Below are 15,000 nucleotides of genomic sequence, written 5' to 3' on the forward strand. Positions count from 1 at the left end.
CCAGTATTTTATACCGACACCTTATATAGGTGAGCGAGCTGGGTTCAACCTGGCATTCCTATGCTTTTTTTCTCTGGTAATATATAGCAGTTATATTCCTTAGAAATAGTGCTCTAGGAGTATTTCACTGGGCGGCACAGGTCGGAGCCCAGAAATAATAATATTAGATCACTCAATCTACTGTGTTGTAAAGCTGTGTTATCAAAACTAACTCTTTCTTATCTGTGTCATTGTGCGCTGTTGCTGAAGGATATGTTCAGGCACTCTTTGAGTTATAGCTTACTTGACCTTTAAAATGTCTTAAGATAGAATTGACTTAATGTGATATCAAATTGTTTTCTCTAGAAGATAATTTGTCTAAAGCACTTAAAAATTTTCCTAATTATACCAATTTTTGTTTTTATGTATTTAGCTAGGAGAAGGAATGGTTTTTTATACTTTAGATGTATGTCTGTGGTCAGGATTATATGGTTCCATAAGTGAATATTTCATTAATTGAGCTATAAAAGATTCCTTGTTAAGCATATAAGTCTACATTTTGAATATTTAACTTAGCCGGTGAATATATAATAGCTGCAACTCTGTTGCTTGACAGACACATACATAAAAAACTCGCGAGCGATCGCTATGCAGGTTGCGGGTGTGCCCACCAGCGCCAACTGTCGGCCAGATACCACTCTCGGATGTAAACAAAACCTTCAATTTCTTCTCTGTCGACGTGTCGACAAGACGTACTTTTACTCGCTGTAGAACCTTGAGTTTTTCCCATCATATTTGGTGAAGTACTTTAATTTGGTTTGAGCTTTCGCAGTACAGGTGTTTTTCTTCAAATAAATCCTTGAACTCTTTTTTGAATCGGATTAATTGTTGATGACTTAGATCGTTTTTTGGAATTTTCCCTTGACTAATTCAAAATGGCTGACCCTTCTCAAGTTCCCAAGTTTCGAAAGTGTAATGCTAGGGACTGTAAGAGGCGTCTTCCAAAGGCTTCTCTCGACCCTCACACTGTTTGTTCCAATTGTCGGGGTAAAACCTGTCAATTGGGAGATCGGTGTGAGGAATGCGTGGGCCTTTCGGAATTCGATTGGATCGAATTTGATAAATATACACGCAGACTAGAGAGAGATAGGGTAAGGAGAAGTTCTTCTAGGTCTGTAGATTTTTCCTCTCCACATGCCCCTGAACCTATTCCTTCCCCTGTAGTGGTTGTTCCTAACCCCCCTCCTAGCACTCAGGAACCGTCTATGCAAGACATGATGCGTGCTATTCATGCCTTGGGGGAGATAGTTGAGGCTTTAGCAAGTGACCGGAATCAACTCATGGCGGACGTGAAGGAACTCAAGTGCCAAAGTGCCACGGCGGAAAGTGTCAAAGTGCCTAGTGTTACGCAAAGTGTTGTGAACAGTGTTGCGACCAAGGGGTCCTTCGGTTCGTGCCTGTCGTCCACCTAGTCCGGGACCTCTTGCAAGCTCCCAAGCCCAGGGGAGAAGCAATGTCGTACGACTTATGGGTTCGAGAGGCCTTGATCAGCGAACAGACGTTCCCTCTTTGGTATCAGGCGTATCTCGTCAAGATCGCCCCTACCATAAGACGAGAGAGCCCATTTTTACCTCGTCGTCCGAAGGTGTTTCACGTAAGAAACCTTGGACCAAGGTCTCTAGACCTTTAAAACGTAAGTCGGTCCCTTCAGGACAAGTCCAACGTCCCGGATGTAGCCACTGGGACAGTTCGGACCCGTTGCCGTCATCTGATGACTGCTCGCCGCCTAAGAGAGGCAAAGTTGTGCCGTCTCATTCGCTAACCCCGTCTGTTACCGCACCTACTTCCGTAGACCCTAAATGGGTGTTACTGCAAGACATGCAGTCTAAGCTTGCGTCCTTGATGGAGGACTACAACGCTGAGAAGGTTTCCGTTGAACCTACTGGCCATCAGCCATCCAAGCGTTCTGTTGTGCGTCCTGTTGACGTGGATGTAGCTTTCTCGCGTCAACCATTTGGGGTGGTACCTCCACCGATGCGACCCAGTGTGGATTTCCAGCCGCACGTTGACGTTAGGCAACGCACTGATGCGATTGGTGACGTTCAGGACGTTCATCAACCATCAGAGTTGACTTGTTTTGACCCGGTGCGTCAACCTCCGCAACCCGGTATGGTGTTGACTGCTCAACCCAGACGGTCTAAACAGTCTCGGGTGGACGCTGTGCGTCCTCGCGCACCTGTTGTTGTTGACAGTTCCCAGACTGTTCAGCAGTTCCAGGACGCTGCGTCCGGCTCCGTCACGTATGCACCAGTGCGACCGGACTCTGCGAGTCAAACGTTGCCTACACCTTTGCCGTTTTCTCATCAGTTATCGGATGAGGAACTGTCAGATGAGGACGTTGCTGAACCACAGCCTGAGGATCAGCCTTCAGAATTAGATGAGCCTAAAGCAGTTCAACCATCCTTGGACTTTAGAAAAGTCATGGTTGTTTTTAAAGAGTTGTTCCCTGATCACTTTATTTCTGTGGCTCCTCGTTCGCCGCCGTCCGAGTTTGTCTTAGGCGTTCCTGCTACCATGCCTGCCTTTACGAAACTCGTTCTCTCTCGCTCATCCAAGAGAGCTTTACGGCTATTAGGCGATTGGTTAGAGACCAAGAGGAGTTTAGGGAAGACGGCATTTGCCTTCCCCCCATCTAAACTCTCGTCTAGATCGAGCGTCTGGTATGCCACGGGAGAAGTTCTCGGCTTGGGAGTTCCTGCCTCTGCCCAGGGCGACTTCTCAAGTCTTGTAGACTCTCCCCGCCGCCTTGCCATGAGACGCTCGAAGATTAGTTGGTCACCCTCGGACCTGGACCACCTTCTTAAAGGCATATTTAGGGCGTTTGAAGTCTTTAACTTCCTGGACTGGTGTTTGGGAGCCCTGAGTAGGAAAATCTCATCTGCCGATAGGGATGTTTCCTTACTCATTATGTCCTGCATGGACAAGGCCGTCCGCGATGGGTCCAACGAGCTTGCCGCTTCATTCACGTCCGGAGTCCTTAAGAAACGAGAGTCTCTGTGCTCTTTTCTGTCAGCAGGAGTGACGCCATGCCAAAGATCTGAGCTACTCTTTGCGCCCTTGTCTAAGTGCTTGTTTCCTGAAGTCTTGGTTAAGGAAATTGCCTTGTCTTTAGTGCAGAAGGACACCCACGATTTAGTTGCGTCCTCGGCTCGCAAAGCTCCCCATTTGCCTGCCTTGTCTGCTAGACCTAGGATAGACACTCCAGCATCCAGGTTTATCCCGCCCTTTCGTGGCAGAGCCTCCAGTAGGGGAGGTGCTCGTGCCGAAGGGAAGAGAGGAAAGAGGAAAGGATCCAAGTCCTCTAAGGGCAGAGTCTGACTGCCCGCAACTTCAGACAGCAGTAGGTGCCAGACTCAAGAACTTCTGGCAAGCCTGGGAGAAGAGAGGCGCAGATCAACAATCTGTGAGGTTGCTCAGAGAGGGGTACAAAATCCCTTTTGTACGCAGACCTCCTCTAGCGACGTCCCCCATCGATCTCTCTCCCAGGTACCGAGAGGAAGAAAAGAGACAAGCCCTGAAACTGGAAGTGTCTCTTTTGCTAGAGAAGGGAGCGGTGGTCAAAGTCTCGGACCTTCAATCACCGGGGTTTTACAACCGTCTCTTCCTAGTATCAAAGAAGACAGGAGGTTGGAGACCGGTGCTAGACGTCAGTGCTCTGAATGTCTTTGTCACAAAGACGAAGTTTACCATGGAGACCACAAAGTCAGTCCTAGCAGCGGTCAGAAAGGGAGACTGGATGGTCTCTAGACCTAAGGGACGCTTACTTCCACATCCCCATTCACTCAGACTCCCAACCTTTTCTGAGATTCGTCTTCGACGATGTGGTGTACCAGTTTCGGGCCCTGTGCTTTGGCCTAAGCACAGCTCCTCTCGTGTTTACGAGGCTTATGAGGAATGTGGCAAAATTCCTCCATTTATCGGACATCCGAGCCTCCCTTTATTTGGACGACTGGCTTCTCAGAGCCTCTTCCAGTCATCGCTGTCTGAAGGATCTCAATTGGACTCTAGGTCTGACCAAGGAATTGGGACTCCTAGTCAACTTGGAAAAGTCACAGCTGGTCCCATCCCAAACTATTCTGTATTTAGGGATGGAGATTCACAGTCAAGTTTTTTGGGCTTTTCCGTCGGCCCCCAGAATAGATCAAGCCCTGCTCGTCATCCAGAAGATGTTGAAGAAAGAACGCTGCTCAGTCAGGCTTTGGATGAGTCTGGTAGGAACGCTGTCATCCCTGGAGCAATTTGTCTCGCTAGGAAGGCTACACCTCCGACCTCTACAATTCCATCTGGCTTTTCACTGGAAAAAGGACAAGACGCTAGAGGCGGTCTCGATCCCGATTTCCGAAAAGATAAAGACTTGTCTGACTTGGTGGAAGGACAATATCAGCCTACGAGAGGGTCTTCCCCTGGCAGTTCAGAAACCCAACCACGTTCTCTTCTCGGACGCATCGGACTTGGGCTGGGGCGCGACGCTGGACGGTCGGGAATGCTCAGGTCTGTGGAACTCGAGTCAGAGGAGCATGCATATCAACAGCAAGGAGCTTTTGGCGGTTCATCTGGCCTTGATAAGCTTCGAGAATCTCCTTCGAGGCAAGGTGGTGGAGGTCAACTCGGACAACACCACGGCCTTGGCGTACATTTCCAAACAGGGAGGTACCCACTCATTGACTCTGTACGAGATCGCAAGGGACCTGCTCATCTGGTCAAAAGATCGAGGCATCTCCCTAGTAACGAGGTTCATCCAGGGCGACTTGAACGTCCTAGCGGATTGTCTCAGTCGGAAAGGTCAAGTAATTCCAACCGAATGGACCCTCCACAAGGATGTGTGCAAGAGACTTTGGGCGGCTTGGGGTCAACCCACCATAGATCTCTTTGCAACCTCGCTGACCAAGAGGCTTCCAATCTATTGCTCTCCAGTCCCAGACCCAGCAGCAATACATATAGATGCCTTCCTCCTAGATTGGTCACACCTAGATCTTTACGCATTCCCACCATTCAAGATTGTCAACAAGGTACTGCAGAAATTCGCCTCTCACGAAGGGACAAGGTTGACGTTAGTTGCTCCCCTCTGGCCCGCGAGAGAATGGTTCACCGAGGTACTTCGATGGCTGGTAGACGTTCCCAGAAGTCTTCCTCTAAGAGTAGACCTTCTACGTCAGCCACACGTAAAGAAGGTACACCAAAGCCTCCACGCTCTTCGTCTGACTGCCTTCAGACTATCGAAAGACTCTCGAGAGCTAGAGGCTTTTCGAAGGAGGCAGCCAGTGCGATTGCTAGAGCGAGGAGAGCGTCTACCATTAGAGTTTACCAATCGAAGTGGGAAGTCTTCCGAGACTGGTGCAAGTCAGTTTCCGTATCCTCGTCCAGTACCTCTGTAGCCCAAATAGCTGATTTTCTCTTATACCTGAGAAAAGTTCGCTCCCTTTCAGCTCCTACGATCAAGGGCTACAGAAGCATGTTGGCCTCGGTCTTCCGGCATAGAGGCTTAGATCTTTCCAACAATAAAGATCTGCAAGACCTCCTTAAGTCTTTTGAGACCTCTAAGGAACGTCGTTTGGCTACACCTGGGTGGAATTTAGACGTGGTCCTAAGATTCCTCATGTCAGACAGGTTTGAGCCTTTACATTCAGCCTCCCTGAAAGATCTCACTCTTAAGACTCTTTTCCTGGTATGCTTGGCCTCGGCTAAAAGAGTCAGTGAGCTTCATGCCTTCAGCAAGAACATCGGGTTTTCGTCAGAAAAAGCTACTTGTTCTCTGCAGCTTGGTTTCCTAGCCAAGAATGAGCTACCTTCTCGTCCTTGGCCCAAATCTTTCGATATTCCTAGCTTATCGGAGATCGTAGGCAATGAACTAGAAAGAGTATTATGCCCTGTTAGAGCTCTTAAGTTCTACTTAACTCGTACTAAACCTTTACGAGGCCAATCTGAAGCGTTATGGTGTTCGGTTAAGAAACCATCCTTGCCTATGTCAAAGAATGCTTTGTCATATTTTATCAGATTGTAAATACGAGAAGCTCATTCACACTTGAGTGAGGAAGACCGATCTTTGCTTAAGGTTAAGACGCACGAGGTTAGAGCTGTAGCAACTTCCGTGGCCTTTAAGCAAAATAGATCTCTGCAAAGTATAATGGACGCAACCTATTGGAGAAGCAAGTCAGTGTTCGCGTCATTTTACTTGAAAGATGTCCAGACTCTTTACGAGAACTGCTACACACTGGGACCATTCGTAGCAGCGAGTGCAGTAGTGGGTGAGGGCTCAACCACTACAATTCCCTAATTCCATATCCTTTTAATCTGTCTCTTGAAATGTTTTTTAATGTTGTTTTTATGGGTTGTCCGGAAGGCTAAGAAGCCTTTCGCATCCTGGTTGATTTGGCGGGTGGTCAAAGTCATTTCTTGAGAGCGCCCAGATTAGGGGTTTGATGAGGTCCTGTTGTATGGGTTGCAGCCCTTGATACTTCAGCTCCTGGGAGTCTGTCAGCATCCTAAGAGGATCGCTGGGCTCCGTAAGGAAGACGTACTTACAAGGCAGAGTAATCGTCTAAGTCGACTTCCTTACCAGGTACCTATTTATTTTGGTTTTGTTATATTGATAACTGTCAAAATGAAAAAACTCTTAGCTTATACGATGTAAACATATTTAACTCTGGTCTCTACCCACCTCCTTGGGTGTGAATCAGCTATTATATATTCACCGGCTAAGTTAAATATTTAAAAATGATATTTTAATTATAAAATAAATTTTTGAATATACTTACCCGGTGAATATATAAATTAAACTACCCTCCCTTCCTCCCCAATAGAGACGCAGTGGGATGAGAAGAAATTGAAGGTTTTGTTTACATCCGAGAGTGGTATCTGGCCGACAGTTGGCGCTGGTGGGCACACCCGCAACCTGCATAGCGATCGCTCGCGAGTTTTTTATGTATGTGTCTGTCGAACAACAGAGTTGCAGCTATTATATATTCACCGGGTAAGTATATTCAAAAATTTATTTTATAATTAAAATATCATTTTGTAGAACAACCAAGAAGGCTAGTTGGTGATGATAAAGAGAAGCTACTGATAGTGGGGGAAATATTTTGAAAATGTTTGTTTAGGGGAGAGTTAGAAATAAATGTAACTAGTATCCTAGTTATAAGGGTTAACATCATCAAAGAAATGAAAGCAGTGAGAAGTTGGTTTATCTTCGTACATATTTGTAACCAAACGTGAGGGATGATGGTTGTAAGAGGGAGTAAGTGAAACAGATACTAATAGGATCTGCCAATGTTAAAAAATGAAAGGTGGTTGTTTATGCAAGCAGAAAAGGTAGTATATTTGGAGCCATAATTGAGCTTGCTCTACTTTATGGAAGTAGGCTAAAGGTATGAATAGATCATACAAACATGGGCAAAAGAATAGAACAGTTGAAAAAGAGAGGACTGTGAAAATACAACACTATTGCATACTGTTAAGCAAAGGTGAATGGAGGGTTCATACTAATTTAAGAAGAGTAGTGAAATGCAAGGAGTGAATGGAAATGAAAGCTGTATATGGTTCAGGAATCAGGGTAGAAAATGGAAGGCCAGAAGGATGCAGGATATATGGAATGGAAGATATGTTAGAATGATTAACAAACTTAACATCTAGAGGGGATTAGCAGTGTTGTTGTAGAAACGATTGTGGTAACCTGGTGCAGCCAATGTTTAGATATGACATAGTGTCACAATTCTTTCTTGAAGGCAACTGAAAGTATTGAAAGATTGTAAAAGGGATCATCTTCAGCCAAATGGTATATCTCAAGGGAAAATAGGAAAAGTAGTTGGGTAACACAAAAAAATGTCTGAAGTCAAATGATTAGGAAATGTGAGTGACACTTAAATTATACATTAACAAATTCTTTGATTGAACACTGGTGTGAGGATAGTTGATGTTCTTTTGCACTTGCTTCTAAGTCATGATCATGAAAAGCAAACGCAAACCTCTTGTGTATTAATAAGGATTTTGCTATTATTTCATCTCTTTCATTAGGTACAGCAGAGACTGTACAGAACTTCCAACAGACCGCCATGTTGAATATGAAGGATTTGATGGATGGTATAACAACCTGGCAGTGCCAAGCCTTGGTGCCGTGGGTGAGTTATTTTTATTAGATTGCAATCATCTTAAAGGAGGAGTTTGGCTGTCTTGCAGCATTTAGCTCGCATCTAGTAGGTTTAAAAATTGCTCCCTTCTTACCACCAACCAGCCCTTTCTCGTCTGCAGATTTATACCAGCATCTTCTGAGGTCAAGAAAAGTATGGGGCGAGCAACCTTTACCCTTTATTTATTTGGACTTCATTCCATTAAAAAAACAAAAATATTTTCAATTTTTCCTCTCTCTAAAATGAAGCGTCACCTCTAGCTCTTGTGCAATTTTAAGAAAATGCTGAGTGTAAAAGATTATATACTAATTTGATAGGCGGTTTTGAAGATTGATCTAATAGTTTCATGCCCTTTTTAGATGAAAAAGTTATCGATGAGACTTACTTTAACCTCAAGCCATAAACTTACTTTTGGAAACTTTTTAAAAGACACCTTTAAAGGACAAATGAGAAGAGTGAAGACTAGAAGTCAGGTACTCGGTTACTGTAAAAAGAACATGCCGATAAAGTTATTGCTTCATTGGTATGCACAATATTTTGCCTTGTATTGTGCAGTTTTGTAACATTACAAAAATTAAAGTGCTTTTAAATATTTTTAGAGCCAGATACCTTTTATAATATGATTTACAGCATTGTATGATGATAGTTCTTACAACCTAACTTAGTTCTGAAGGAAGTTTGTGGTTTTTTGGTACTATATCCAACAAGAGTGAGAATGAGTTATGTTGTTTTATAGGTAATTATCAAAATTATACCCTGAATTCGCTATTATTAATATTTATTATTGCAAGGAAGCTCATATCTCCCACGGAAGAAAATAGTTCCTATCAGTATTGAAGAAAATGCTGATTATTTATACAATAGTCAGGAGAATTCCAGAGTAACTCCACTCCTTTATAGAAAAGCAAAACAAATTTAAAGAAGTTATTAATGTTGTATTTTTAAATATTTAACTTAGCCGGTGAATATATAGCTGCAACTCTGTTGCTCGACAGACAAACTCTACGGAAAAAACTCGCCAGCGATCGCTACACAGGTTACGGGTGTGCCCAACAGCGCCATCTGTCGACCAGATACCCAGCTCTTATGTAAACAAAGACTCAATTTTCTCTCTGTCGACGTGTCGACAAGACGTACTTTACTCGCTGTTGAAACCTGGAGTTTTTCCCATCATATTTGGTGAAGTACTATATTCTGGTTTGAGCTTTCGCAGTGCAGGTATGCATTATACGACTGATTTCGCAATTACTACCTTTTGATAAGGGTAGAATTGCGTGCTTCAGGTAGAAATCAGTAAAAGTTTCGATTTCAGTGAAATAAGTGCAAAACAGAAAATCGAAGTGATAAAGTGATATTGCGCAAAGTGTTACAGTGTTGCGTCCGAGGGTTCGTCTGTTCGTGCCTGTCGTTCACCTAGTCCGGGACCTCTTGCAAGCTCCCAAACAGGGGAGAAGTAATGTCGAACGACTTATGGGTTCGAGAGGCCTTGATCAACGAACAGACGTTTCCCTCTATGGTATCGGGTGTATCTTACCAAGATCTCCCCTACCATAAGACGAGAGAGACGTTTTTTTCTCCTCGTCATCCGAAGGCTTTTCGCATAAGAAACCTGTCACAAGGTTTCGAAGCCCTTAAGCGAAAGTCAGTCCTTTCAGGACAGGTCCAGCGTCCTGGTTACAGCCATTAGGACAGCTCTGACCCTATGCATTCATCGGATAACTGCTCGCCGCCTAACAAAAGCGTAACACAGACTCCGAGAGTCTTTTTGTTGGCAAAGTGTTGCGGTCACAGACGTTACCCTCGTCTCTTACCACAACCATTTCCGTTGATCCTTAATGGGTTGTATGGCAAGACATGCAGAATATGCTTGCCTCCCCTATGGAAGACTATTCTGCCGATTAGTCCGTTGAGTCTAGCCGTTTATCTCATCGATATCCTGGCTTTCAGCCAACCTAACGTTCCTTTGTGCTTCCTGTTGACGTTGGCGTAGCTAAGTCACGTCAGTCAGGTTGTTTAGAACCACACTCGATGCGGTCTCGTGTGGATTTTCAGCCGCATTTGGACGTTAGGCCACTTGCTGATGCTCCTGTTGACGTTCAAGACGTTCGCTAACAATCGGAGTTGACTTGTTTTGACGCTGTGCGTCAACCTCCGCATTCTAGAGTTGTTTTGACTGCTCAGTCTAGGCAGTCAAAGCAGTCTCGAGTGGACGCTGTGCGTCCTCACGCACCTGTTGTGGTTGACAGTTCAGTTGTTGACAGTTCACAGACGGTCAAGCAGTTACATGACGTTGCGTCCTGGTCCGCTACTAATGCACCAGTGTGTGTGGACTCTGCTTGTAAAGCATTGCCACCACGGTAGGTCTCTCCCTTGCTTGAGACTCAGCTTTTATCGGACAAGGTTTCTGTAGATGAGGAAGTTGCTGTTCCCCCTCCTACTGATATTCCCTTGAGGACTCTGTCAGATGGAGAGGAGCCTAAAGCTGCTTAGCCCTCTATGGACTTTAATTAAATCATGATGATTTTTTTTTAAGGATCTTTGTCCGGATCTTTTTGTAACTGCTGCTCCTCGTTCGCCTTAACGTCAGAGCTTACACTAGGCCTAGCTACTTCGAAGCCGTTGTTTTTAAGCTAGTGCTCTCTCGCTCTCCTAGAGAGCTTTACGTTGGCTAGGCGACTGGTTTATCACCAGGAGGAGTTTGGGGGATACAGCCTTTGCTTTCCCTTCTTTTAAACTGGCTTATAGAGCGAGAGTCTGATATGACACGAGAGAAGTTCTCGGCTTGGGAGTTCATGCCTCTGCCCAGATAGACTTCTCAAATCTCGTAGACTCTCCCTGGCGCCTGGCCAGGAGACGCTCCAAGTTTTTTACAGGTCAACTTCACAGCTGTTTTCGAGCCTTTGAAGTTTTGCTGTACAATTATGTCATGCATAAACAAGGCTTTCAGGGATGGAAAGCGGTACCCGCCTCAGTCGCTAACCCCGTCTGTTGGCCGCACCTGCTCCCGTAGACCCTAAATGGGCTTTGCTGCAAGACATGCAGTCCAAGCTTGCGTCCTTGATAGAGGACTTTAATGCGGAGAAGGTTGCTGCCGAACCTTCTGGCCAACAACCTTCCAACCGGTCGGTTGTGGGTCCTGTTGACGCTGAGGTAACCTTCTCGCGTCTGCCAGTTGAGGTGGTTCCTCCACCGATGCGACCCAGTGTGGGTTGCCAGCCGCACGTTGACGTTAAGCGACGCTCGGAGGTGGTTTTTGACGTTCAGGACGTTCAACAACCAGCAGAGGTGACTTGTTTTGACGCAGTGCGTCAACCTCAGCAACCCGGTATGGTGTTGACTGCACAACCCAGACGGTCTAGACAGTCTCGGGTGGACGCTGTGCTTCCTCGCGCACCCATGGTTGTTAACAGTTCACAGACTGTGCAGCAGTTCCATGATGTTGCGTCCGGCTCCGTCACGCATGCACCAGTGCGACCGGACTCAGCGAGCCAGACGTTGCCCACTTCGTTGCCGTTTCCTCATCAGTTTTCGGATGAGGAACCCTCTGATGAGGACGTTGCTGAACAACAAGACGATCAGCCCCCAGAATAGATCAAGCCCTGCTATCCATCCAGAAGATGCTGAAGAAGGAACGCTGCTCAGTCAGGCTGTGGATGAGTCTGGTAGGGACGCTGTCATCCGTGGAACATTTTGTGTCACTAGGAAGACTACACCTCCGTCCTCTTCAATACCATCTAGCTTTTCACTGGAAAAAGGACAAGACGCTAGGAGCGGTCTCGATCCCGATTTCTGAAAAGATAAAGTCTTGTCTGACTTGGTGGAAGGACAATATCAACCTAAGAGAGGGTCTTCCCCTGGCTGTTCAGACTCCCAACCACGTTCTCTTCTCGGACGCATCGGACGTGGGCTGGGGCGCGACACTAGACGGTCGGGAATGCTCAGGACTGTGGAACTCGAGTCAGAGGAGCATGCATATCAACTGCAAGGAGCTGTTGGCAGTACATCTGGCCTTGAAAAGCTTCAAGTCTCTCCTTCGAGGCAAAGTGGTGGAAGTAAACTCGGACAACACCACGGCCTTGGCGTACATCTCCAAACAAGGAGGTACCCACTCACTGACGTTGTACGAGATCGCAAGGGACCTGCTCATCTGGTCAAAAGGTCAAGACATCTCCCTAGTAACGAGGTTCATCCAAGGCGACTTGAACGTCATAGCAGATTATCTCAGTCGGAAAGGGCAAGTAATTCCAACCGAATGGACCCTCCACAAGGATGTGTGCAAGAGACTTTGGGCCACTTGGGGTAAACCATCCATAGATCTCTTTGCAACCTCGCTGACCAAGAGGCTTCCAATCTATTGCTCTCCAGTCCCGGACCCAGCAGCAATACATATAGATGCTTTCCTCCTAGATTGGTCACATCTGGATCTCTACGCATTCCCACCGTTCAAGATTGTCAACAAGGTACTGCAGAAGTTCGCCTCTCACGAAGGGACAAGGTTGACGTTAGTTGCTTCCCTCTGGCCCGCGAGAGAATGGTTCACCGAGATACTTCGATGGTTAGTAGACGTTCCCAGAAGTCTTCCTCTAAGGGTAGACCTTCTACGTCAGCCACACGTAAAGAAGGTACTCCAAAGCCTCCACGCTCTTCGTCTGACTGCCTTCAGACTATCGAAAGACTCTCGAGAGCTAGAGGCTTTTCGAAGGAGGCAGCCAGTGCGATTGCTAGAACAAGGAGAGCGTCTTCCATTAGAGTCTACCAATCGAAGTGGGAAGTCTTCCGAGACTGGTGCAAGTCAGTTTCTGTATCCTCGACCAGTACCTCTGTAGCTCAAATAGCTGATTTTCTCTTATACCTGAGAAAAGGACGATCCCTTTCAGCTATCAAGGGCTACAGAAGCATGTTGGCATCGGTCTTCCGGCATAGAGGCTTAGATCTTTCCAAACATAAAGATCTGCAAGACCTCCTTAAGTCTTTTGAGACCACCAAGGAGCGTCGTTTGGCTACCCCTGGATGGAATTTAGACGTGGTACTAAGATTCCTCATGTCAGACAGGTTGGAGCCGTTACAATCAGCCACCCTGAAAGATCTCACTCTTAAGACTCTTTTCCTGGTATGCTTAGCCTCGGCTAAAAGAGTCAGTGAGATTCATGCCTTCAGCAAGAACATCGGATTTTCGTCGGAAAAAGCCACTTGTTCGCTGCAACTTGGTTTTCTAGCCAAAAATGAGCTGCCTTCTCGGCCTTGGCCTAAATCTTTCGATATTCCCAGCTTATCGGAGATCGTAGGCAATGAACTAGAAAGAGTCTTATGCCCTGTTAGAGCTCTTAAGTTCTATTTAAAGCGTACTAAACCTTTACGAGGCCAATCTGAAGCTTTATGGTGTTCAGTTAAGAAACCATCCTTGCCTATGTCAAAGAATGCTTGGTCAGTCTTTATCAGATTGTTAATACGAGAAGCTCATTCACATCTGAGTGAGGAAGACCGAACTTTGCTTAAGGTGAAGACGCACGAAGTTAGAGCTGTAACAACTTCCGTGGCCTTTAAGCAAAATATATCTCTGCAAAGTATAATGGACGCAACCTATTGGAGAAGCAAGTCAGTGTTCGCGTCATTTTACTCGAAAGATGTCCAGTCTCTTTACGAGAACTGCTACACACTGGTACCATTCGTAGCAGCGAGTGCAGTAGTGGGTGAGGGCTCAACCACTACAATTCCCTAATTCCATATCCTTTTAATCTGTCTCTTGAAATGTTGTTTTTTATGGGTTGTCCGGAAGGCTAAGAAGCCTTTCGCATCCTGGTTGATTTGGCGGGTGGTCAAAGTCATTTCTTGAGAGCGCCTAGATTAGGGGTTTGATGAGGTCCTGTTGTATGGGTTGCAACCCTTGATACTTCAGCTCCTAGGGGTCGATCAGCATCCTAAGAGGATCGCGAGGCTCCGTAAGGAAGACGTACTTAAAAGGCAGAGTAATTGTTCAAGTCGACTTCCTTACCAGGTACCTATTTATTTTGTTTTTGTTATTTTGATAACTTCTAAAATGAAATAAAAAACTCTTAGCTCATAAAATGTAAACATATATTACTGGTCTCTACCCACCATCCTGGGTGTGAATCAGCTATATATTCACCGGCTAAGTTAAATATTTAAAAATGATATTTTAATTATAAAATAAATTTTTGAATATACTTACCCGGTGAATATATAAATTAAATGACCCTCCCTTCCTCCCCAATAGAGACGCAGTGGGACGAGGAGAAAATTGAGTCTTTGTTTACATAAGAGCTGGGTATCTGGTCAACAGATGGCGCTGTTGGGCACACCCGCAACCTGTGTAGCGATCGCTGGCAAGTTTTTTCAGTAGAGTTTGTCTGTCGAGCAACAGAGTTGCAGCTATATATTCACCGGGTAAGTATATTCAAAAATTTATTTTATAATTAAAATATCATTTTTATAGATACACCTCTGCAAAGGTTGCTTCCTACGGCTTATAGTGATGGAGTTTATCAGCCTGCTGATAGGAAAGTGAACCCTCTGGTAGCCAGCCAACGTCTGATGAGTGGTTCTAACGGTCTTTACTCTAAGGCTGCAAGAACTGCATTTTCTGTTTATTTTGGTAAATTGAAATAATCTTTGGTTTATTATTTGTCTAATATTAGCAAATCTTCACATGTACTTTAGCATGTATAATTACATTTTTGTTGTTTATATCCGAGGTGGGTACTGTATCATCTCAGAAATCTAAGCACTTGGCTCTTTTTAAATTATTACCTATGTGAAAATGTTTGTGATCATTATACTCAAGTTTCAGGTATTAGCTCCATATTATATAAAGTAATGG

At 45.3% G+C, this 15,000-nt stretch overlaps 1 protein-coding gene across 3 annotated transcripts in view; it reads left to right on the top strand.

Moving 5' to 3' along the window:
* LOC137634457 (dual oxidase-like) overlaps window positions 1–15,000 on the top strand; it is a 182,919-nt gene that overhangs the window by 6,537 nt on the left and 161,382 nt on the right. For all 3 annotated transcript variants that reach the window (XM_068366859.1, XM_068366860.1, XM_068366861.1), the window contains exons 3-4: window positions 8,050–8,153; window positions 14,617–14,775. In XM_068366859.1, the coding sequence (XP_068222960.1) occupies window positions 8,050–8,153; window positions 14,617–14,775 (263 nt within the window). The remainder of the gene's footprint in view (window positions 1–8,049; window positions 8,154–14,616; window positions 14,776–15,000) is intronic.

Source organism: Palaemon carinicauda, chromosome 44 (genome assembly GCF_036898095.1).
Source record: "Palaemon carinicauda isolate YSFRI2023 chromosome 44, ASM3689809v2, whole genome shotgun sequence".
Lineage (NCBI taxonomy): Eukaryota > Metazoa > Arthropoda > Malacostraca > Decapoda > Palaemonidae > Palaemon > Palaemon carinicauda.